We start from the raw sequence: 24,199 nt of genomic DNA, 5'->3' as shown, positions 1-24,199 counted from the left end.
CAATAATGTTAAATTTCATTAAATATCAAGCAATCCATCCACAGTTGGGGTGTCACGGCTGTCGAAAGGAGCAGACCAAAGTGCAGCTTGGTTGTAGTTCCACATTTGATTTAATCCGTGAAACTTTGCAATACATAAATAACTGACTTGACAAAACAACAAACCGTGACGCACAGAGAAACAAACACTACTCAAAATATAATCACCCACAAAACCCAGGAAGAAAAACCCCTACTTAACTATGATCTCCAATTAGAGACAACGAGGACCAGCTGCCTCCAATTGGAGCTCATCCCAAACAAGCCAACAGGTTTTTGTATTTCTAAGAACATAGAAAAACACAAAACACCCCCTGTCACACCCTGACCTACTCTACCATAGAAACTAACATCTTACTATGGTCAGGACGTGACAGTACCCCCCCCCCCCCAAAGGTGCAGACTCCGAATGCAACTTAAACAAAAAGGGAGGGTAGGGTGGGCAACTCCAGTTTATGGCGGCTCAAATGCAGTCCACATAACCTTAACCTCCAGCAGAGGAGGCGGCTCCAGTTCGGGGCGTAATCCCCGCGCCACCCGCTGATCCTTCTGCTTTATTACCACCGGACCGTGGATTGTCGTCGAAAGAACCGGACTGTAGATCATTGCTGGAGGCTCCGGACTGGGGAGCGTCTCTGGAGGCTCCGGACTGGGGATGCACGCTGGAGGTCTGATGCATGGGACTGGCATAGGTGGCGCCAGACTGGTAACACGCACCTCAGGTCAAGTGCGGGGAGGAGGCACAGGACGTACTGGGCTGTGGAGGCGCACTGGAGGCCTGATGCGTGGGACCAGTACAGGTGGCACCTGGCTGCTGACACGCACCTCAGGGCGAGTGCGGAGAGGAGGCACAGGACGTACTAGCCTGTGGAAGCGCACTGGAGGGAGTGTGCGAGGAGCAGGCACAGGACGTACTGGGCTGTGGAGGCGCACTGGAGGTCTGATGCGTGGGACCGGTACAGGTGGCACTGGGCTGGTGACACGCACCTCAGGGCGAGTGCGGAGAGGAGGCACAGGGTATACTGGGCAGTGGAGGCGCACTGGAGGTCTGGAGCTTATGGCTGGCACAACCCGTCTTTGCTGGATGCTCAACCCAGCTTGATAACTGCAAGGCGCGGGCACAGATCGCACCGGCTTGTGAGTGCGCCCTGACGACACAGTGCGCATCACCGCATAACACGGTGCTTGCCCCGTCACTCGCTCCCCACGGAAAGCACGGGGAGTTGGCTCAGGTCTCACCCCTGACCCCGCCAAACTACCCGTGTGCCCCCCCCCCAAAAAAATGTTTGGGGGCTGCCTCTCGTTCTTCCCCGGCAGGCTTCGATATCTGTCCAATACCTGGTCCCCTGGGAGGTGCTCTTCTCCTGCCCCTAAATCCTCCGAAGCCCTGGATATACTCCTCCTTATCTCCTCAAATGTCCAGAGGTCCATATCACGCTGCTTGGTCCCTTAGTGGTGGGTGATTCTGTCACGGCTGTTGAAAGGAGCGGACCAAAGTGCAGTGTGGTTGTAGTTCCACATTTGATTTAATCCGTGAAACTTTGCAACACATAACTGACTTGACAAAACAACAAACCGTGACGCAGAGAGAAACAAACACTACTCAAACTATAATCACCCACAAAACCCAGGAAGAAAAACCCCTACTTAAATATGATCTCCAATTAGAGACAACAAGGATCAGCTGCCTCCAATTGGAGCTCATCCCAAACAAGCCAACACAGATTCTAGTTTTGTATTTCACGCCCTGACCTACTCTACCATAGAAAATAACATCTTACTATGGTCAGGACGTGACATGGGGGGCAAGCCCGCAGCCCGCCCAATGCATTTACGGTATCTCTCAATAGTAACCACCATTTATTTGTATATTTGAGTGATATAAAATAAAAGTGTACTATTTATTGCCTCATAAGTATGTATGGTTTAGGTTCATTTTCCATCCATTGTGGGCTCTGCCCGTCAAACAGAAGAAGGGCAAATTTGCCTGTGTATCGCTAAGCTAGAAATTTGATAACAACCTATTGTGAAGTGGGACTGATTGTCATCATTTAATTGCACAAATAATTGACAAATTATTCAATGAGATCAGCATGACACAGCAAATTTTATTTCCCATCCTATTGAACATCTGCTGGGAGATGTGCAAACAACAGCCTCAATCAATTTAAATAAAACTAAAGTATGTGTAGATAAAGTTAGTAAAATACTCCACTTGTGCCTTAGACCTCAGAGAAACAAAAACAGATTTCCTAACCCTCCTCGCTCTTATTTATCTAGGCCAGAGAAGTTATTACCCAGGGAAGCAAGGGAAGCAAACTAAGTTTGTTTGGAGAGCGATGAGCCCAGATTAGATATAACCTTGTGTTTACAGAGATTAAAAGCATCACTTTGTTTCTACGTTGCTATGGATAGACGGACAAGCTGACTCAGTTGGATATCTGCTCGTTAGGTCAAAGGGTGCGAGTGCATTACATGTAGCAGGGAAAATACATATTAGTGGTGGATGATCTACAGTGGCAGACTCCTTAGTGAAGGAATATTATACCACAGCAGGATATGACATAGTGAGGGGGAGTTGGTCAACAGGTTAGGGGAAATATATGGTCACCTTGACCAAGTTTCAATAGGCCCCTGTGTCATAATGACCATGGCGTCTGTTCTTGCTGTGTCTATTCTGATAAAGGTATAGTTGTACCACTCATTTCTCACATTTTTAAGAAGCAGAACTCAACTTCACACCTTTTTCGAAGGCAAAACATTTGCTTTCTTTACAGAATCGTACTGTTAGATTTGGGTATGATTGAGGAACTATCTGTCTGTAGCTCAGGACCTGAAACAAGGATATGCATATTCTTGATACTATTTGAAAGGAAACACTTTGAAGTTTGGAGATGTGAAATTAATGTAGGAGAATATAACACAATAGATCGGGGTAAAGATAAAACAAACAAAAAAACGTGTTTTTTAATTTTTGTTGCATCATCTTTTAAATGCAAAATAAAGGCCAAACATTGAAGTAGGAAGCTGGGAATAATTTAGATGTTGTCCACAACAGGGCGACAGTGTGTGTGCAAAGTTTCAGACTGATACATTCAAGAATGAGAGAGCTACATAATATATAATATAAAGTCTCCCAAATGGCGCAGTGATCTAAGGCACTGCATCTCAGCGCTAGAAGCGTCGCTACAGACACCCTGGTTCGAATCCAGGCTGTATCACAACCGGCCGTTATTGAGAGTCCCATAGGGCTGCGCACAATTGGCCGGGTTTGGCCTGTGTAGGCCGTCATTGCAAACAATATTTTTTTCTTAACTGACTTGCTATGTTAAATAAAGGTTAAAGTTTTTTTTTTTTTCTTTTGTTTTTTTTAAGTCTGCCAGGTGTCCCTTACGAGTTTGCCCAAATGTGGCCGACTTGGTCAATTTACTATTTTGTACATTGTAGAATAATAGTGAAGACATCAAAACTATGAAATAACACATATGGAATCATGTAGTAACCAAAAAAGTGTTAACCTCTATGGGACCGGCGGGACGAATTAGTCCCAACTACGTAACAGCCAGTTGAATCCTGTGGCGCGATTTTTAAAACGTTTGAAATACTATTACTTAAATTTCTCAAACATATGACTATTTTACAGCTATTTAAAGACAAGACTCTCGTTAATCTAACCACACTGTCCGATTTCAAAAAGGCTTTACAACGAAAGCAAAACATTATATTATATTATGTCAGGAGAGTGCCCAGCCAGAAATAATCAGACACCCATTTTTCAAGCTAGCATATAATGTCACATAAACCCAAACCACAGCTAAATGCAGCACTAACCTTTTATGATCTTCATCAGATGACACACCTAGGACATTATGTTATACAATACATGCATGTCTGTTCAATCAAGTTCATATTTATATCAAAAAACAGCTTTTTACATTAGCATGTGACGTTCAGAAAAAGCATACCCCCCGCAAACTTCCAGGGAATTTACTAACAATTTGCTAAATTACTCACGATAAACGTTCACAAAAAGCATAACAATTATTTTAAGAATTATAGATACATTACTCCTCTATGCACTCGATGTCCGATTTTAAAATAGCTTTTCGGATGAAGCACATTTTGCAATATTCTAAGTACATAGCCCAGCCATCACGGGCTAGCTATTTAGACACCCACCCAGTTTAGCCTTCACCAAAATCACATTTCCTATAAGAAAAATGTTCTTACCTTTCCTGTTCTTCGTCAGAATGCACTCCCAGGACTTCTACTTCAATAACAAATGTAGGTTTGGTCCCAAATAATCCATCGTTATATCCAAACAGCGGTGTTTTGTTCGTGCGTTCTAGACACTATCAGAATGGCAAATCACGGTCGTGCGCATAGCACAGAACGTGACAAAAAAAATTCTAAATATTCCATTACCGTACTTCGAAGCATGTCAACCGCTGTTTAAAACCAATTTTTATGCAATTTATCTCGTAGAAAAGCGATAATATTCCGACCGGGAATCTGCAATTAGCTAAACAGCCGAAGGAAAATACTGCACTGGGTCGAATCGCGCACGCGCCTAATTCTATTGTCCTCTGATGGGACACTTAGAAAAGGGGATTCTGTGTTTCAGCCTGAGGCTGCCTCGTCATCGTTCAGGTTTTTCCCGGGTTCTGAGAGCCTATTGGAGCCCTAGGAATTGTCACGTTACAGCTAAGATCCTGACTCTTCAATAAACAGAAGCAAGAACAACAACACCTTGTCAGACAGGGTACTTCCTGCATGAAACCTTCTCAGGTTTTTGCCTGCCATAGGAGTTCTGTTATACTCACAGACACCATTCAAACAGTTTTAGAAACTTTAGGGTGTTTTCTATCCAAACCTGAACAATAATATGCATATTCTAGCTTCTGAGTTGGTGTAGGAGGCAGTTAAAAATGGGCACACACTCAATACTGCCCCCTAGCCCGTAGAGGTTAAACAAATCTAAATATATTTGAGATTCTTCAAAGTAGCCACCCTTAGCCTTGAGGACAGCTTTGCACACTCTTGGCATTCTCTCAACCAGCTTCATGAGATAGTCACCTGGAATGCATTTCAATTAACGTGTGCATTGTTAAAGTTAATTTGTGGAATTTCTTTCCTTCTTAATGCGTTTGAGCCAGTCAGTTGTGTTGTGACAAGGTAGGGGTGGTATACAGAAGAAGGCCCTATTTGGTAAAAGACCAAGTCCATATTATGGCAAGAACGGCTCAAATACGCAAAGAGAAACAACAGTCCATCATTACTTTAAGAGTGTGTTTTCTGTCCAAGTGACCTCCTCCTTTTTAAAAGCTTTTCACACAAACCCAGCCAGCATCAAAGGTTTTAATGGAAGGGAACAGCAGTAGTGTTACCATTACCATCTCAGCCGCTGTATTTGTATAAAGCACAGTTCATCATTGTTTTTATTTGGGCCAGAGATTGCACGCAACTGTTTAGTAGCATTCTTGAGCTAGCTCTCAAGGCTGAAGCTCACTGCAGCATGACATTGATGTTCTGTTTTATTTTTTTTACATTTAAAGTCAATCTGCTAATAAAGTATACAGTAATATGAGGTATAACTCTATATATTGATTCTCTAATACTGTAGCAAACATGTTCAGACATTTGTACTGTTTGAAAAATATTACATAATAAGATTTGATATCAGAGATTGCTTGAACATCTCTACGGGTTTCCGTAGTAATATAAGTGTTTGTTTGATAGGAGGCTCAAGGCAAATGTTTAGTGCTCTCGAGTCTGGAGATTTCCATCGAGATCGGAAGAAACATGCTACTTTTAAATCACATGTTGTGACATTCTCTTGCCAAGCTATCATTTATTCTATGTCTTGATTTTCTCCCATCTGCATCTCCTTGAAAAGACACATACTTTAGCAGGCGCTGCAAAGCATCTGTGTTTGCTGTGTCACCCGGGATGGAATGACTATGAAAACAGCAGTGTTCAGCTGCTCCTCCAGACCCCCCCCCCCCCCTCCCCCCTACAAGACAATGGAATCATTCCCTCCTCCTTCCCACAGGGTAACAAATAGATATAGGCTGGGTGTTCTGTAAGAAAAGCACAGTTTCCGAAGTAACTCGACTCCAAGTTCAGCTTTCTCCTATAAATGTGTTGTTTTCCTCAGCACTGTCAGTTGTTTTGTAGCTGCCTGTGACTGACAGGACCTCAATTGTGAAGAGGCACAAAAATACATTTCAGTATGAGTATAATGTGGCCTAAGGAATACTATGGAGGAATCCTGGTGGAGCTTATGTGAGTCGGAGAGAAAAAAAGAGAGCGCCACAGAGAGAAAGAGACAAAGACAGCGAGAGTGAGAGATACTAGTTATAGTGAGGGAAGACTGGGCTCACGGGTGCCTAGACAGGATGCAAATTGAAACAATTGTCAGTATCAATGAAGACTTTTTTTTTTTTCTTATTCTAAAAGACCTCCTGTAGGAATTCTTCCTCTTACACAAATTTATCAAGGAAAATTGCTTCCCTCCCTTACTTTCTGTCATGTGTAAAGCATCTGGCTGTTAGATCAATATGATTGTGGAGTCAGGGCAGCTGGCGAACATTCAACGGGGCCCCAGAGGTCATCTCTGTGTGAGTCTGCTGCTCGTCACGCCTGGCTTTTATTACTCTCTCATGGCCGTGGCATAGAGGGGGACTGGGCTGGACACGCCATGGACTCACAACACTGTTTTACCACTGTTTCATTGCGTAATTTGGAGTATAAATAAATAAAATAAATAGTATTTTTATTACTGTCCTACTTTCAAGGACAGGATGCCTAGAATGTTATGCACTCAACTGTCAATCAACCAGTCACATTTGTAGAGAGATGAGATGAAACAACATACCTACAGTGGAATTCAATGTCATAATGTATTACGACAACTCTGTTATCTATCATTTTGAAGTGAAGACATCTTAGTTTTCATCAGTTTTAAGAGAAGTTGTTCGCATATCAAACTACACAAAACAGATTGTTACAGTACGTGTAATGCCAGTGTTGGCGTCTGAAAAGGATTCCATTTGAAAACATTCAGCCACGTGTGACTGTGAAATACACTATTGATCCTAGTATGAGGGCGTAGTGGAGTGTGACGCAAGAGCGAGGTGACTACAGATTACAGCCTGTCTCAAACGCTAAACCATTGGTTTATTACAAGGAGCCCTGAATTATAGCATAGATCAATAATGAAAATTAGTCATAAGTCTGAGTTGTGATAATTAAAACATTAAACTTTTTCGGCACAGATGTAGTGAGCAGAGCTCCATGGGTGAAAGTTAAAATACATTTCTCAAAGGTTCTTGATCTATTTTTGAAAATGGAAAATGTTATTGACTCAATGACTCACTTTTTTTGCATCCATAACTTTGTTTCTTGGAAAAACGTGTGTGTGGGGGGGGGGGTAATTTTTTTTATTCTTTTGCTTTTTGTCCAAAAAGGGATTTTGGTGAGAAGTGTTGTAATTCTGACTGGTTTCCTGTTCCCTAGATCATAGATGAGGAGGACACCCAGTTCATGACCAACTGTCCCCCGGCTGTGACGGAGAGCACCCCCCGCAGGAGGACCCGGATCCAAGTGTTCTGGACAGCACCACCTTCTGGCAGCGGCTGTGTCATCCTCAAGTGGGTACCTTTTTTTAATACTGATATGATTACAACAGTTATTACACTACTACCATTAACAGGTCTTGTCCCATCTTGATTACTGTCCGGTAATATAGTCAAGTGAAGCCAAGAAAGACTTGGCAAAGCTGTAGCTGTTTTTATTAAATGTGTTTGAGTGTCCCCTCACAGTAATATTTCTCATTTAAATCTAGAAGAGAAGCAGTTAGTCTCTCGTCAACCCTCAACCAGGAAAGACTGGCATGCATGTTGTTGATGTAAGTTCTGTATGTGCAAGGCGCAATGCTCTGTTTTGAGCCAGCTACAGCTTTGCCAAGTCTTTCTTTGCTTCACTTGACTATATTGACTATATTACCGGACAGTAATCAAGATGGAACAAGACCTGTTAATGCTAACAATTATTTGTTTCAGAATACTATTTCTCAATATTGATACAGATGGGGTCAAATATATTGGCACCTTAGCACAATTCACAATTTCTTCTAAAATAAGAACAAATTCTTATTTACAATGACAGCCTGGCAAGAGGCAGAATGCCTCCTGTGGAGATGGGGACTGGGATAAAAAAACAATGTAAGACAAAACGGACAACACAGACATACGACACTGTCAACAGCACAAATACAACAGCAAACAAAGTGTGTGTGTGTGGAGGCGTGTGTGTGTGTGTGTGTGTGTGTTTGAAGTTCAACAACATGCTTCCATACTTATGGCAACACAAACTAGTGACATCAGGTGACAACTACATGTCTGCGTGTTGCTAGTGATGTCCACCCGACAACCCTGTAGAGATCACGATGGTGAGTTAGACATCTCAGATTGGTGACCAAACGAGGGGCTGCATGATACAGAGTCAAGAGCCTTCAGTATAGAGCTTGAGGCTTGCACATACATAGTATCACCGTAGTCCAACACAGAAAGAAGTTTGACGAATCAACTATTTCCTGGCGGCAAAGAAAAAACAAGCTTTGCAATGCCACAACCCTGGCATTGCAAACACCATGCTCTACCAACTGAGCTACAGGGAAGGCTGTGTCTCCCAATGTTGTTGGTTTAAATAATAAACAACAGGGGACCTAAAATGTATCCTTGAGGCACACCCGAGCACAACTCTATGGTGTCCGACTTACAACCATCTGTCTTAACACACTGGATTCGATTTGACATGTAGTTCACAATTCACTGCAGAGCATGACCAGTAATCCCAATACACTTCAATCTCTGCATCAAGACAGTATGGTCCACAGTGTCAAATGCCTTTGACAAGTCTATGAATACAGATGCACAATGACTATCATTCAAAACCCTCAAAGTGTGTTGTGACAGTGCTGTGGCTAGACCTGAAACCTGATTGCGTACCACTCAAAATATTGTTTTCCTGGAGTGGAGGTAGGCCTTAAGCTGCTTATTGACTAGGGACTCCAATACCTTTGCCAGGACAGGCAATTTAGATATGGGCTGATAGTTATTAGGAAATGCTTGTTGCATACATCCTGGAATACTTTATGGAAATAAGGAAAGGCTAATTCAACATTGGGGATGAATTCAACTCTATTCCAGGCAATTTAAAAAACCCTGAGTATCAAACTGCTTCCAGTTTCTTTTCATGACGATACGTGGGGGGTAGTTTAGGAACCATCCCTTACATAGACAGTAGCACAGTGATAACTTTTATACCATTTGCAAAACACCAGAAGCATTAAAACAATGGAGTGTTGTTTGAAATAAGATCAATCAAAGACCATTTTAGAGGACAATTTTGCATTCAACCTTGTTACATTGTTAACAATCAGAGTTTATCAGAGTTGGATGTCAACCAATCTAGGTTCAGGTCACCCATTAGCACAAATTCAGATTGGACATTCTGTGAGTATAATAAAAAAATACAATCCAGGAGCAATCAATAGCAGATGGGGGTCTATAACAACAGGAGACAACAAGATTCAAGGATGCGCAGGGATTTGTATTGAAAGACAGATATTCACATTGCGTGGGTTTGGTAGAAGAAGTCAGAATGATCGCTGAAAACTTCTCTATGTATATAGCAACACCATCACCCTTAGATTTGCGTTCAGAATGAAAAACGTAACTATCAATGCTGTCGGGCTGTAACACCGCCTGGTACGGGAACTGCACCGCCCGCAACCACAGGGATCCCCAGGGAGGGGTGCAGCCTTCCCAATGCATCACCGGGGGCAAACTACCTGCCCTCCAGGACACCTACAGCACCTGATGTCACAGGAAGTTCAAAAAGATCATCAAGGACATCAACCACCCGAGCCACAGCCTGTTCAAATCGCTATCATCCAGAAGACGAGGTCAGTAGAGGGGACCGAGAGACTGAAAAACAGCTTCTATCTCAAGGCCATCCGACTGTTAAATCGTCATCACTAGCCGGCATCCACCCAGTTATGCAAACCCTGCACCTTAGAGGCTGCTGCCCTATATACATAGACTTGGAATCACTGGCCACTTTAATAATGGAACACTAGTCACATTAATAATGTTTAAATAATGTTTACATACTGCTTTACTCATCTCATATGTATATACTGTATTCTATTCTGTATTCTATTCTGCCACTCCGACATTGCTCGAGCTAATATTTAGAGACCCAGTCAAAAGTTTGGACACACGTAGTCATTCCCGGGTTTTTCTTTATTTGGCCTTTTTTCTACATTGTAGAATAATAGTGAAGACATCAAAATTATGAAATAACACATGGAATCATGTAGTAACCAAAAAAAGTGTTAAACAAATCAAAATATATTTGAGATTATTCAAAGTTGACAGCTTTGCAAACTCTTGGCATTCTCTCAACTAGCTTCATGAGGTAGTGACCTGGAATGCATTTCAATTAACAGGTGTGCCTGAATTTGTGGAATTTCTTTCCTTCTTAATGCGTTTGAGCCAATCAGTTGTGTTGTGACAAGGTAGGGGTGGTATACAGAAGATGGCCCTATTTGGTAAAAGACCAAGTCCATATTATGGCAAGAACAGCTCAAATAAGCAAAGAGAAATGACAGTCCGTCATTCATTTAAGACATGAAGGTCAATCAATCTGGAAAATGCCAAGAACTTTGAAAGTTTCTTCAAGTACAGTCATAAAAACCAAGCACTATGATGAAACTGACTCAGAGTTACCTCTGCTACGGAGGATAAGTTCATTAGAGTGAAATTCACCTCAGATTGCAGCCTAAATAAATGCTTCAGAGTTCCAGTAAGACAAAACATCAACTGTTCAGAGGAGACTGCGTAAATCAGGCCTTCATTGTCGAATTGCTGCCAAGAAACCACTACTAAAAGACACCGATAAGAAGAAGATACTTGCTTGTTCCAAGAAACATGAGCAATTGACATTAGACCCGTGGAAATCTGTCCTTTGGTCTAATGAGTCCAAACTGGAGATTGTTGGTTCCAAACACTGTGTGTTTGGGAAACGTAGAGTAGGTGAATGGATGATCTCCGCCTGTGTGGTTCCCACCGCGAAGCATGGAGAAGGTGTGATGGTGTGGGGGTGCTTTGCTGGTGACACTGTCTGTGATTTTATTTAGAATTCAAGGCACACTTAACCAGCATGGCTACCACAGCATTCTGCAGCAATACTCCATCCCATCTGTTTTGGGCTTAGTGGGACTATCATTTGTTTTTCAAGAGGACAATGACCCAATACACCTCCAGGCTGTGTAAGGGCTATTTGACCGAGGAGAGTGATGGAGTACTGCATCAGAATACCTGGCCTCCACAATCACCCAACCTCAACCCAATTGAGATGGTTTGGGATGAGTTGGACCACAGAGGAAATGGAAAAGCAGCCAACAAGTGCTCAGCGCATGTAGGAAATCCTTCAAGGCTGTTGGAAAAGCATGCCTCATGAAGCTGGTTGAGAGAATGCCAAGAGTGTGCAAAGCTGTCATCAAGGCAGAGGGTGGCTACTTTGAAGACTCTTTTTGAATACTTTTTTTTGGTTACTACATGATTCTATATGTGTTAAATCATAGTTTTGATATCGTCACTGTTATTCTACAGTGTGGAAAATGATAAAAATAAAGAAACTCTGGAATGAGTAGGTGTGTCCAAACTTTTGACTGGTACGGTATATATTTCTTAATTCCATTATTTTACTTTTAGATTTGTGTATATTGTTGTGAATTGTTAGATTCTACTGCCCTGTTGGAGCAAGGAAGACAAGCATTTCGCTACACCCACAGTTACATTTGCTAAATATGTGTATGTGACCAATAAAGTGATTTGATTTGCCAGTGTATTTGTCAGTGATATATATTTTTTTGAGCCAGGTTTCAGAAAGCTTACAGTACATTTGGAAAGTATTCCGACCTCTTGATTTTTCCCACATTTTGTTACATTACAGCCTTATTTAATCTACACACAATACCCCGTAATGACAAAGCAAAAACAGGGTTTTAGAAATGTTTGCAAATTTATAAAAAGGGAAATATCACATTTACATAAGTATTCAGACCCTTTACTCAGTACTTTGTTGAAGCACCTTTGGCAGCGTTTACAGCCTCAAGTCTTCTTGGGTATGACACTACTAGCTTGGCACACCTGTATTTGGAGAGTTTCTCCCATTCTTCTGCAGATCCTCTCAAGCTCTGTCAGATTCGATGGGGAGCGTTGCTGCACAGCTATTTTCCAGTCTCTCCAGAAATGTTCGATTGGGCTCTGGCTGGGCCGCTCAAGAACGTTCAGAGACTTGTCCCGAAGCCACTCCTGCTTTGTCTTGGCTGTGTGCTTAGGGTCATTGTCCTGTTGGAAGGTGAACCTTTGCCCCAGTCAGAGGTCCTGAGCACTCTGGTGCAGGTTTTCATCAAGGATCTCTCTCTTTGTACTCTGCTCCGTACATCTTTGCCTCAATCTTTACTAGTCTCCCAGTCCCTGCCGCTAAAAAACATTCCCACAGCATGATGCTGCCACCACCATGCTTCACCGTAGGGATGGTGCTACAGTGGTTCTTCCTTTTGAAAGTTGTGAGCTTGCACTGCGGGACTTAGAGGTACCCAGCGTCATGGATTCATTGCTCCAGACCACCACAAGGGGGAGTTAGAGCACTCATTATGCATTTGGGTCCCAAGGTTTTTATATAACCAATCATATCGAGTGATTCCAATGACAAGTTTCGACGCGAGCCACCCGTGCCTGGTGGCGTTTTTCAACAAAGATGGCTGCCAAAACATTACGGTGGAACCAAATGTAAGTAGTTATAACGTTCATGCAAGAAATGTACAATTGAGAGGAATATGTTAGTTCAAACAAATATGTAGAGACAAACGTTTCTGGCAATTTTTTTTGTGGTTTTCTAAATAGCGACATTATCTGACTAGCTAACATTAACCAGCAAGCTAGTGTTAGGAGAATGAATTTGTGTTTGTTTTAGGGACTCCTGAGAACACAAGCAACCAGGCTGTCGTCTTGTGAAACAATGGATGTAAACAGTCTAGCTAGCTAAAGCACTTACAGCAAATTGAATGTACAATTGTGTAAACGTGCCTTGCAATGCAGCTGAAGTAACATAGCTAGCTAACTATTTATTTGCTTATTGTGTAGTGGAGGATATCAGTAACTGTATGCCTATGGATGTGTAGCTAGCTACAGTATGTAGCTGATCTGTGTATGGACCCTAAAACGTTTGGTATGAATATTAGTTCAGAATCTATGAGCCTCAGCTATCATAGTTGTTATAGCAACTTCAAGACTGAATGGCATTAATGAAGCCTATGGATAGAGTAGAATATAGTAACTTTATTGTGCCAAGGATACAAGTCCTATATACAGTTGAATTCAGAAGTTTACAAACACTTAGGTTGGCCGAGGGACGAGGGAGATTGAGGCCGAGGGAGATTGACAGTTCTTTTGTGTTTCTTCCATTTGCGAATGGAACTCTGTCCTTACGAACCACATAGCATATCATTACAGCAGTATGTACCGGTATGTTAGCTAGCTACCTAAAGTTAGTAGTTATACATCAAACTTGCCAGTATATTAACTATAGGCTATCTAACTACCCAACGTTTATTGACTTGATTATTCCAGTCATTCTTAGCTGAGCAAAATGGTATAGTCGTTGTGCGTTCTCAATGGACATTCGGGTGCTTTCGTAAATTCGCTCTGGCTATCCATAGGCTGGACAATAGAACGAGTCAAAATTCACCCAAGGCTGAAAATGGCTGAAGAACGTTGGCTAAGCTGGAACACTAGCGCGAGCCCATAGCAAATTAATGTAATTCAACGTTCGCAGAGCCTGTTTTGACTGGAATGATTCTTAGAATTCCATTTCGCCTAAATGGCACAAAAAATGTATCCCTTTTATTTTAGCACTACAATCTGTTTGTAGGATGAAACTGGAAAAAAACAACTTGTGTAGAAAGTGCTTATGTGTGCTTATGTCTGCGTAATGAGAAGGTAGGGAAAAAATTAAAACTGACTATTTCTGGTCTAGCAATCGATGACAAAGGAGCTCATTGCCCAGACTTACATAATTCCAAAGAGGAGATTCTCCTGGTTTAAAATGGTGCCTGACTTGAAAAAAACTAAATATACACAGCGAGATATTTGGCGAAATAGACCAGCATGCCTCTCCATAGGAAAATAACGGGGGTAGCTCAGCGTTCCAAGGGCAAAAAGCATTTTGGGGCTAGCATGTGATGACAACCGAGCTAGCTTCCCAGGCTCACATAATTAGAAAGAGGAGATTCTTATGATTAAAATGGCATCTGACTTGAAAAAAATCCAAATATACACATTGCGAGATATTTGGCGAAATAGACAGATATGCCTATATTTCCCCCATAGGAAACAATGGGAAGACCACAGAGTTCCAATATTATTCTTTTTTTTTTTTTTACATTTTAACTATAACACAACGTGAGCAGGTCTCATTGCCAACAATAGCGAAGCAGGCATTGTGACGTTGAAAAATAAGCTGGGAATAGAATGTTCGAAAGGCGAGTTGGTGCCACGGTGCTCAGTATGAGTTGGCAGGGTGAAAAATGCACTAAAATAAGGCTTGTTTTTCTGCGATTACTTCAAAACGACGGCAAGCAGCTTGGAAATATGGTCATATTATGAAACTGGGCTCCACGGCAGATACAATGAACTAGTTTTTATCAGAAAAGAACATTGTTAAGAATTTCATGTGTCCAGCCTACTATCTTCACGGATTTCAGAGCACTCTCGTCTGAGTGTACCAGAGCACAGAATAATTAATTTACAAGCGCTCAACACCCGTTGAATACGGCCGGTGTCAGTAAACGTCGGGAAAAAAGTGGAATTAAATTGTTTCCAGCAGCACATTTACAGTCACCAACGCTCTGGTTAACACGAAAACTACCTTACCAGCTCAGCTAGGGTGAGTAAAATGGTCAGAGTGGTCTCATTTGTGTCTGGAAGTAGCTAGCAAGCTAGCCAACGTTAGCTTGGGTGCTTGACTGCCGTTGTAAGACCAGAACGCTCAAATGAACCCTACTCCTCGGCCCGAACGTCCAGTGTGTGTGCTCTGAGAGCGAAACGGTCTGAATTTACAATCTGACAATGGTCTGAATTTATGAGTGTCACGTTGTGCAGCGCCATATTTTCTGTTTCATCCTAATGGAAACCCAGAGGGTTTGATGGTGCTAGGTTTCCTCCAGACGTGCAGCTTGGCATTCAGGCCAAAGACTTCAATCTTGGTTTCAAGCATCATACTTAAGAAGTCTCGAGGCTGTAGACGCTGCCAAAGGTGCTTCAGAAAAGTACTGAGTAAAGGGTCTGAATACTTATGTAAATGTCATTTTTCTTTTTTTTTTATAAATTAAGGAACGTTTTTAAACTATTTTTTGCTTTGTCATTATGTGGTATTGTGTGTAGATTGATGAGGGGGAAAAACATTTTAATACATTTTAGAATAAGGCTGTAACGTAACAAAGTGTGTAAAAAGTCAAGGGATCTGAATACTTTCCTAAGGCACTGTATGTAGAAATTGCTTCTCCAATAAAAATCCCTGGTCACACTTGTTAGCTAGCATAGCTTATGCGCAGAAACACGTCATCGGGTCTAATGGTTGTGTCGCGCCCATCTGTGCACGTGCAGCCGTAAAATTAAATGAATGTTTCTGGCAATTTTATAATTTGAGATGGAGCTGAATTTGTCTATGATCTTCAGAGCTTTTGGGAGGGATTGAGATACATAATCTAGATAAAGTAATATATCGTCGGCGTGTAATTAGATGATGTGATCCGTAGAACTGAGAGCTATTGGTGTACTTTCTTTACGTTGTCGAAATGCCTTGGCCAGGGGCTCCATAGACAATACAAATTGCAGAGTAGAGATGGAATCCTCTTGCCTGCTACTTCTAGTTATACTAAATGGAACAGAGCAGGTATTGCATGTTATTACTATGGCTGAGGGATTGGCATATCGTTTTTTTTAATCATATTAAATAAATTGAAGCCAAGTCTCAAATGTTTCAAAACTGACCAAAGATATTACCATTTTAGTCTATCAAAAGCTTTTTCTGCGTCAAGATATATAATTGCCCAAGGAGCTTTAGTTTTTGATGAAGAATGTTAGATCTGTAATAAACGATAGAGGTTATCTGAGGATAATCGTTCTTTAACAGACCTGCTTTGGTCCAGATGTACCATTTTGGGTAAGTACTTTTCGAGATGGGACAACATAATTTTAGAAAATTGTTAAATATCTGTTTTTAATCAAAGGTAGAGGGCAATAGTGAGAACACTGGATGACGTCCTTAACTTTTTCTTAACAAAGGTAAATTACTGCTGTATTTACATCCCTTCCAAATGAACCTTTTTGTGAACGGCTCTGCTAATCATTTCAAGTAACAGTGGACCTAATTGGTTCCACATTTTTAAATAGACTTCAGATGAAATACTCGTGATTTGCCTTTGTTCATGTTATCCAATGTGGGCTCCCAGCAATCTGGCTTCCTCAGTTGAGAGAAGAGGAGTTCTTTATATCTTTAAAAAAAATAACTGGCTTGGTGTGAATATACAATCAGAGGGGTGTACAATTCTTTATAGAAATGGGAGAATCTTTGGTTAGTTAATGTTGGTTCTGATTAGTAATTCACCTGATTCAAATAAAATAGTTGCAATATCTGCTAATTGATCATTACTGAGAAGCTTGTTAACCAGATTTTTGTCCCGCATGTCCAGAATGGCATTCAAATCTGTCCAGATAACCAGTTGTAATTTTAATATTGCAGATAGATTGTTGCGTCTATCAATGCAATTGTCTGTATCATTTCCAATCCCCCATAGATTATTTTTGAAAAAAAATATATATATATATATATACATCCATAAACATTCATACATATATACATACATACACAAACTTTATTATTCCCCGCAAACCCTACCACCCCTCCCCCAATTGGAGTAAACTAATAAACAATAACACTTAGGCTTCTACCTTCAGTTTATATATCTTATACACATTTTACAGACACAATCTATTTTACAATAGTTATATTTTGTTTGTTTTTAGTCCTGGCCTTCCTCTGTTTCTGATGTCCATCCAGTTTGATTTCTATTTGTAACAATGCTATTTCACAAAAGTTCTGAACCTATATACATTTTACAGACCCGGTATATTTTACATTTGTTATCTTATTGTTATTAGTCCCACCCTTCAATTACATTCAACCCCTCCCATCTATCTCTTAACACCATCCATTTTGGATTTCTATTTGCCATTTATTTTTCAACTGTGCTGTGATGCGTCACAAAAGTACCTTTCTATTCTCATAGTTTCTACAGATTGTAAATGAAAGATAATAATTTTTGCTAAAATAATTATTATATTATTGATCAATTGACTATGACGTTTCAAATCACCCATTATTGCTATCTGCAGCGTTAGTTCTAGGCAAATGTTGCAATTCTTCAGCCATTTCTGGACCTGTGACCAAAAACGAGCTACATATGGACAATACCAAAATAAATGATCTAATGACTCTGCCTCCTCACAGCAGAATCTGCAGAGCTGGGAAGATTGTATCCCCCATATATATAACATTCTATTGGTTGCAAGAAATTTTTAGAATTTCAATTGAAAAATTTGAAGTTTTGAATCCGGCGTCGTTTTGTGTGTCAATTCATAAACCATGTGCCATAGAATCGGTATATCGAAAATCTCTTCCCAACTATTTAGAAATGTATATGGCACAGCTGTCAACTTTTTGGTCCTTAAATGAAACTGGTATATATTTTTTATTTATAACAATTTTCTTTAACCATTTTTGGTCTTTAATCCAGGGCCGACAGACACGTTCCTTACTTTTTCCCTCTTCAACTTGCCTTTACCATTTTTGTGGTAATGTTGCAATAAGTTGGTTGTAATTTTGTGTAGAGCAGACATTTCCATATGTCTGTGTTAGCTGCATATGTGACAACTTCACCAGTCTTACTTATGATATAATTTACAGACTATACTTTTTTTTTTTTTCGAGAAAAATAAGTTTAAAAAAAATCTATTAGTATATTAAGTTTAACCACAATATTTGTTGTCTTTTCAGGTGGATTAAACTGAAAGTGCAACCAACTTTCTAAGGCTTGTTTAAAAAAATAACGGTATCTTGTTGCGTTTCCGATAATCTACCGTTTATATAGGAGTGGTTAAAACATGTTAAAACAACCAGTTGTAATTCATTTAATTTTAACAATATGTTGTTCAGAGAATAAAAAAAAAACAGGATCATATGAATTTTGAACATGCACATTATTAAAGGGCATTTTCTTTCCATTATGCATACATTTAAGGAAAGTGATTCTGCTTTCTTGGTCTTCGCCTTTAACCAAGATGGTAATTTTGAGTTTCTTATCTATCATTATGATTACACCTTTAGTCTTGTTTGGGGCTTATGAAAAAGCAGCCAGTTTGTACAAATGGTTCTCTATGCTTGTCCTTTTGCAGCAGGTGTGTTTCTTGGAACATTGCTACATCAATATGGTTTCTTGCTAGGATTTCAAGACAGCTGGAAGTTTTAATTGGTGAGTTTAGGCCTAACGTATAGCTAGCATTACCATTATTATTATTTTAAAGTTGCATTAATGATGTAATTATTATCTTTAGTGTTAATAAGCCAAGCCAATGGATGTAAAACAAAAACATGACCCATAGAAGCTAGAGATGGGATCAAGTTTACAGTGCTAATGCAGATACAAAAAAAGAGTAATGGAGAGTACTGTATAACATGGCGAACTTAGCAAATTAGGCATTTGTGGTAAGTACATAGGGGCCTCCATCTTTTGTGCATGTCCGCTATTGAGTAAACAACACATTTTGCAGTTATCACAAATTCATCACTGTTTCGATTATATATTAATGTCTTCGTTAACATGTCATTTGTGGGGGATACTTGCTGATACAGACCTGAAATGAATTGACAGGAAAGCACTATCTGATTTAGTGTCTTTTACTGCATTGGAATTGTGAAGCCAGGAGGCGTTGCCTCAGTGTATTCCGGGAGAAGCTGTGACACTAGGTGAACCTAGCCAGACTAGTCAATTTACACTTTGTAACATACTCCCTCTCTTAATTCAAATGTCTCCTGGCATTTGAGCCACTTGAACTGTCTTGTACAATCATTGTTCCATTGCCCAATGGGAATATACTGTAAGATATCAGTCCACAGGGGAAGTTCTTGATTGGCCATTATTCCCATGCTGTTCCCAATTGAAGGCCAATAGAAATAGGAGGGTCGACCTAGCTCCGAGTAGGTGAGCACTTCCCTGGGCCGACGATCACAAGTTGAACGTCTGAATTCATGTTGATCATCATGGCACTCTACTGGTATCATTGAGTCGGTCCCATAATTGCGGTTGTCAGGTGTCTCCACTGGATATGCATTATCTGTGTCCTCTGAGTATTTATCTTGCAAATCCAGAGCCCCATTATGATCACTTGTGTTGCCATCAATGGCTGTAGTAGTCTTTGTCACACCATTTACTTTTTTGATTGTTGCTTCATTGGATGGGAGGAACTCTGCTGCAATAGGGTTCAGGTTACTGTCTTCCACTCTCTCTGGAACTGTATTTTGAGGGACCTTTGACACAGCGGTCTGTCATTTAGCAATTCTGGACACAAAGACAAAACCATCTCATTGTCATCAGAGAGGTCAGTGTCACTCAGATTGTTCTCTGTTCTGACTTGTGCTGATTCCTATTGAGTCCTCCTTGTCTGTCGTTTATTTGGATCATGGCCTAGTGTCTTTCCCTCTGTCTCGAGGCAAGTCATCGACAAGTTGTAACAAATTGCGGTGAAGGATTCTATGCGATTTCTGTCCACAAAGGTCGAACTTTGTAGACAGGGTTTTCACCCACCTGTTCCACAACCATGTAGGTATCCTTCTCCCAGCAGGCTCTGTTTTCCTGGCCCTCCTCTTTCCCATAGGTTTCTGACAAGCACACGGTCCCCAGGTTGAAGAGGTATGCTTATTTTTTTAGACTTTCCCTGTGCAAATGAGTGTTGGCTGTTCTGTAATCTGATAGCAAGTCATCTGAACAGGTAATTTTAAACTCATGGCCCAGGTTGTGGTGAAGTTTGGCTGGATATCCAAAGCGTGGAATATAGTCATTGAAGATCTTTTAAGAGGTCTCACGTGACCAACAGGCATTATGGTCGCTCTAATCACCAGAGCTCCGCAAACCCAATACCTCTTTTTTTCATATTTTAAACCCATTATTTCTATAATTAACTCTTAAAAAATGAACCAAAGACTGACTAACAATGCCAATGACCCAAGGAGGAAAGAAACATGGCGCTTCTCTGAGTTCTTTGCCTATAGTTAAGTGTCAGAAGAAAGCCCTCAGCACTGAAACTGAGGCCTTCATAGCTGGCTACATTTCTGAGGCGTTAGCTTCAAAAGAGTTCTGTTGCTTGGCTATGTCACGATGGGTGTTAGCTGAGGCGGTGGAACCACTCAACCAAAAAACATCAAGAGACTTTAGCGGCTTTTGAAGCCCTTACAATTTACATTGAGAGATGGATGAAAGTGGTTGACAACCTGCCTACTAAAGTGGACAATCAGCAAGGTGGAATTAGGGAAAGCAAACAGAAAATCAACAACTGTTCTTCACAACTGCAGATGATGCAGCTCAAGATGGCTGAAATGGAGGACCGTTCAGGTTGCTCAAATTTAAGATTAATGAATTTAAAATATGGAGAAGAGACTGACGATCCCATCTAATTTCTACAGGGAATGATCCCATCCATATCTCACAAGGTTGAGATAGAAAGAGCCCACTACATTTACTCGGAACCTGCGACTGGTAATGCTACCGACAGACCAAGGACGCTGATCTTCAAGGTCCTCTGGTACAATGACCACCAAGCCATTCTACAAGGAGCCAGAGCAACAGAGCTCATTCACCATGCCGGCAAGGTACTGTGGTTTTTCCCTGACTACAGCACCTACACCTCCCAACGCCCCAAAGCCTTCAACGATGTCCGTAGCAAACTCCGACTGAGGGTCATCCAGTCATTCCTCTCCTATCCAGCAACGCACCAGACCACACACAGTGGAGAGCACCTGTCAATCACCACAGCACAAGACGCAGAGGAGTTTGGCATCACTGGGAGAGAAGCTTGCTCAATTTATCGGATTCTAAGCTTATTATTAGAACTGACATGGATGCCATTATTGATTTGGGGAACAGTGGGTTAACTGCCTTGCTCAGTTGCAGAACGACAGATTTTTACCTTGTCAATCCAGCAACCTTTTGGTCAGCCCCCTGCACCTCTCTGATTCAGAGGGGTTGCGTTAAATGCAGGAAAACACATTTCAGTTGAATGCATTCAGTTGGACAACTGAATCTGTAGGTATCTGCCTTTCCCTTTCCCTGATTCTAAGCTAGATAGATCTGGACCTTCTCATAGCTCATCACAAGTGAATGCTTCCAAACAATTTCTTAAAGATCTTAATCTTGATGACTGTTGGCGATTTCATAATCCCACAACTAAGGACTATACATGCTTTTCTGCTAGATGTAAGTCAATTCTCGAGAAAGTCTATGCTTTAACATTTACTGATATTGCATATTACATGGAATTTATTAAAACATTACCGGCCATTCTATCTGGTCATAATCCCATTCTTTGTCAATTTTCAAATCTTCCCAATGAAAAGCGTAGACTGAGATGGAGATTTAATACTTTAATACATAACTGTTTAGATGAAATGTAAAATACTTTTTTGAAATAAATTATCTCTCAGTGGAGGACTCAATTACTCCCGAGTGGCGCAGCGGTCTAAAATACTGCATCTGTGCTAGAGGCGTCACTACAGACCCTGGTTCGATTCCAGGCTGTATCACAACCGGCCGTGATTGGGAGTCCCATAGGGCGGCGCACAATTGGCCCAGCGTAGCCCGGGTTAGCATTTGGCCAGGGTAGGCCGTCATTATAAATAAGAATTTGTTCTCATCTGACTTGCCTAGTTAAATAAATAAAATTATGGTATGGTTAACTGCAAAAGGTTTCATAAAAGGTAACACTAAACATTTTTCCTCTCATTTACAGAAATTAAGATTTCAGAAGATCAGTGAATTAGAAAATAATTGTAAAATGCTGGAAGACTTTAAAAACAACTATTCAACAGAGAGAAATTGAGCTAAAAACAAGTAGACTGGAACTTAATGATCTGTTGCAACGTAGAACAGAATTCATTATGCTGAGGGTGTGACAAATATAACATTTTCAAGGGAGTAGGCCTAGCCAGTTACTGGCACTGTAACTTAAACATGCTGAAACAATAAATGCAACTTTTAGAGCATATTATTTTGATTTATACAGTTCCTCACATAGCTTTGATACTTGCAGACTGCTTGTCGGCAGTTCCTGGAGAACCTTATGTTGCCCAAACTTTCTCAGGAAGGAACCTGTCACTTTATGTGAACTGAAAGCTGCTCTTTTAAATATGAAGAAAGGGAAAGTGCCTGCTTTTGATGGAATACCTCCTTAACTCATTCTCAATGTTTGGGATGAGTGCAGCTATTATATCCCTAAGAAAGGAAAAGACCTCACAGATTGTGCTAATTATCGGCCAATCAGTTTAATCGTAACAGAACATAAAGATGTATGCCAAAGTTCTAGCCATACGCCTAGAGAAAGTTATGAACAAGCTCATGCATCCTGACCTAACAGGGTTTATTAAAAGTTAAATGTAATCGAAAATGTAATCTACGTAAACCCCAAAAGTAGTTATTTGTCATGAGGGCCATTAACAATAACTAGTAATGCTGCATACTCAAAGGTTAAAATATTACCTTTCTTGTAAAAATAGTTATAAGTTGCTGAGTTGTAGTCACTTTTGAGGATGCAAGCTCAAGTAACAGTACAAATAGGAAGAAAATTTGAAATATTTATTATGTATTATGAATAAGGCTTGAAATGACTTACAGTATATGCTTTCTAAATGTAGTAACGGCTAACTAAGATTTCACCTTCCTTATAACTGTAAAATGCATATATTTGTATGTTTATTTTCTAAAAGTCTCTCTTGATCAAAACGTCTACCCCCATCACTGTGAACGTCTCACAGAGCTCATTAGGAACTCACCTTTCATCTCATATTGAGCTTGTCCTTCTATGACAGTATTTTTTGTTTAAACTTGCATGATAAACATCTTAATCGATCTCTGAATGTGCTACCGTGATGAAACCACTCTCTCCTGCTGCGCTACATGTAACAATTGCATGCATGTGCTTTGTCAGTGGCAGTGATGTAGGGTTCAGCCCGGAGATTGACATTTGGAAGAGCGAATTAAATGGTAGGAGGGACATCCCAGCTTCAAGTGGTTTCAGATTTCACATCCTACGTCATACAGGCTCAGAAAATATACCGGTACCAGAACCACGCAGGTCCCCTAAACAGGGGACTTTACATCTTAGAGGTTCGTCAGACAGCCGATAATATGCTCTGCCTGTTTCATGTGATTGCTGAGGCTTCCAACCTGGATACCCCATATGCAGTGTTATCATTAGATGCAGAAAAGACCTTTGACTGCTTAGAGTGGGAATATTTATGGCTTGTTCTTGAACATTTTAGTTTTGGGGCTAGATTTATACATATGATCCACACCATGTATGTGAATCTTTTTTCTATTGTATCTACTGGCACTACCCTTTAGGTATTACAATGGTTCTTCCTGTAAAAGTTGCGTCTTACTGCAGCACACCTTGCGGGCTGCTGCAGAATTCTATGGCACGTTATTTAATTGTCAGCCATTGTTACCATTAATGCTAGTTAGTGCTAGTTTGACCACCAGAGGGCATCTTTGAGAAGCATTTGATAGCCTTCAATAGTGGCTGTACTAGAGAATTTAAAACCTTTTTTGTAAGAACATAGTATGGAATTGATTTTAAGAAATTTTGCTTAATTAATTTGATTTATTATAGTGTTTCTATTCCAAGAAAAGCGAAAAAGAAAACCCTCAGGGTTTCGGTTAGGAAAATATGGCACTGTACAACGGGTCGGGAGTAGGC

The 24,199-nt window shown here is 40.7% G+C and overlaps 1 protein-coding gene across 3 annotated transcripts in view; it reads left to right on the top strand.

Annotated features, from left to right (window-relative positions):
• The window catches only part of LOC115152269 (spondin-1), a 142,438-nt gene that overhangs the window by 21,507 nt on the left and 96,732 nt on the right, over positions 1 to 24,199 (top strand). For all 3 annotated transcript variants that reach the window (XM_029696957.1, XM_029696956.1, XM_029696958.1), the window contains exon 4: positions 7,557 to 7,690. In XM_029696957.1, coding sequence (XP_029552817.1) covers positions 7,557 to 7,690 — 134 coding nt within the window. The remainder of the gene's footprint in view (positions 1 to 7,556; positions 7,691 to 24,199) is intronic.

Source organism: Salmo trutta, chromosome 17 (assembly GCF_901001165.1).
Source record: "Salmo trutta chromosome 17, fSalTru1.1, whole genome shotgun sequence".
Classification (NCBI taxonomy): domain Eukaryota; kingdom Metazoa; phylum Chordata; class Actinopteri; order Salmoniformes; family Salmonidae; genus Salmo; species Salmo trutta.
This window is presented reverse-complemented; position numbering and strand designations above follow the sequence as displayed.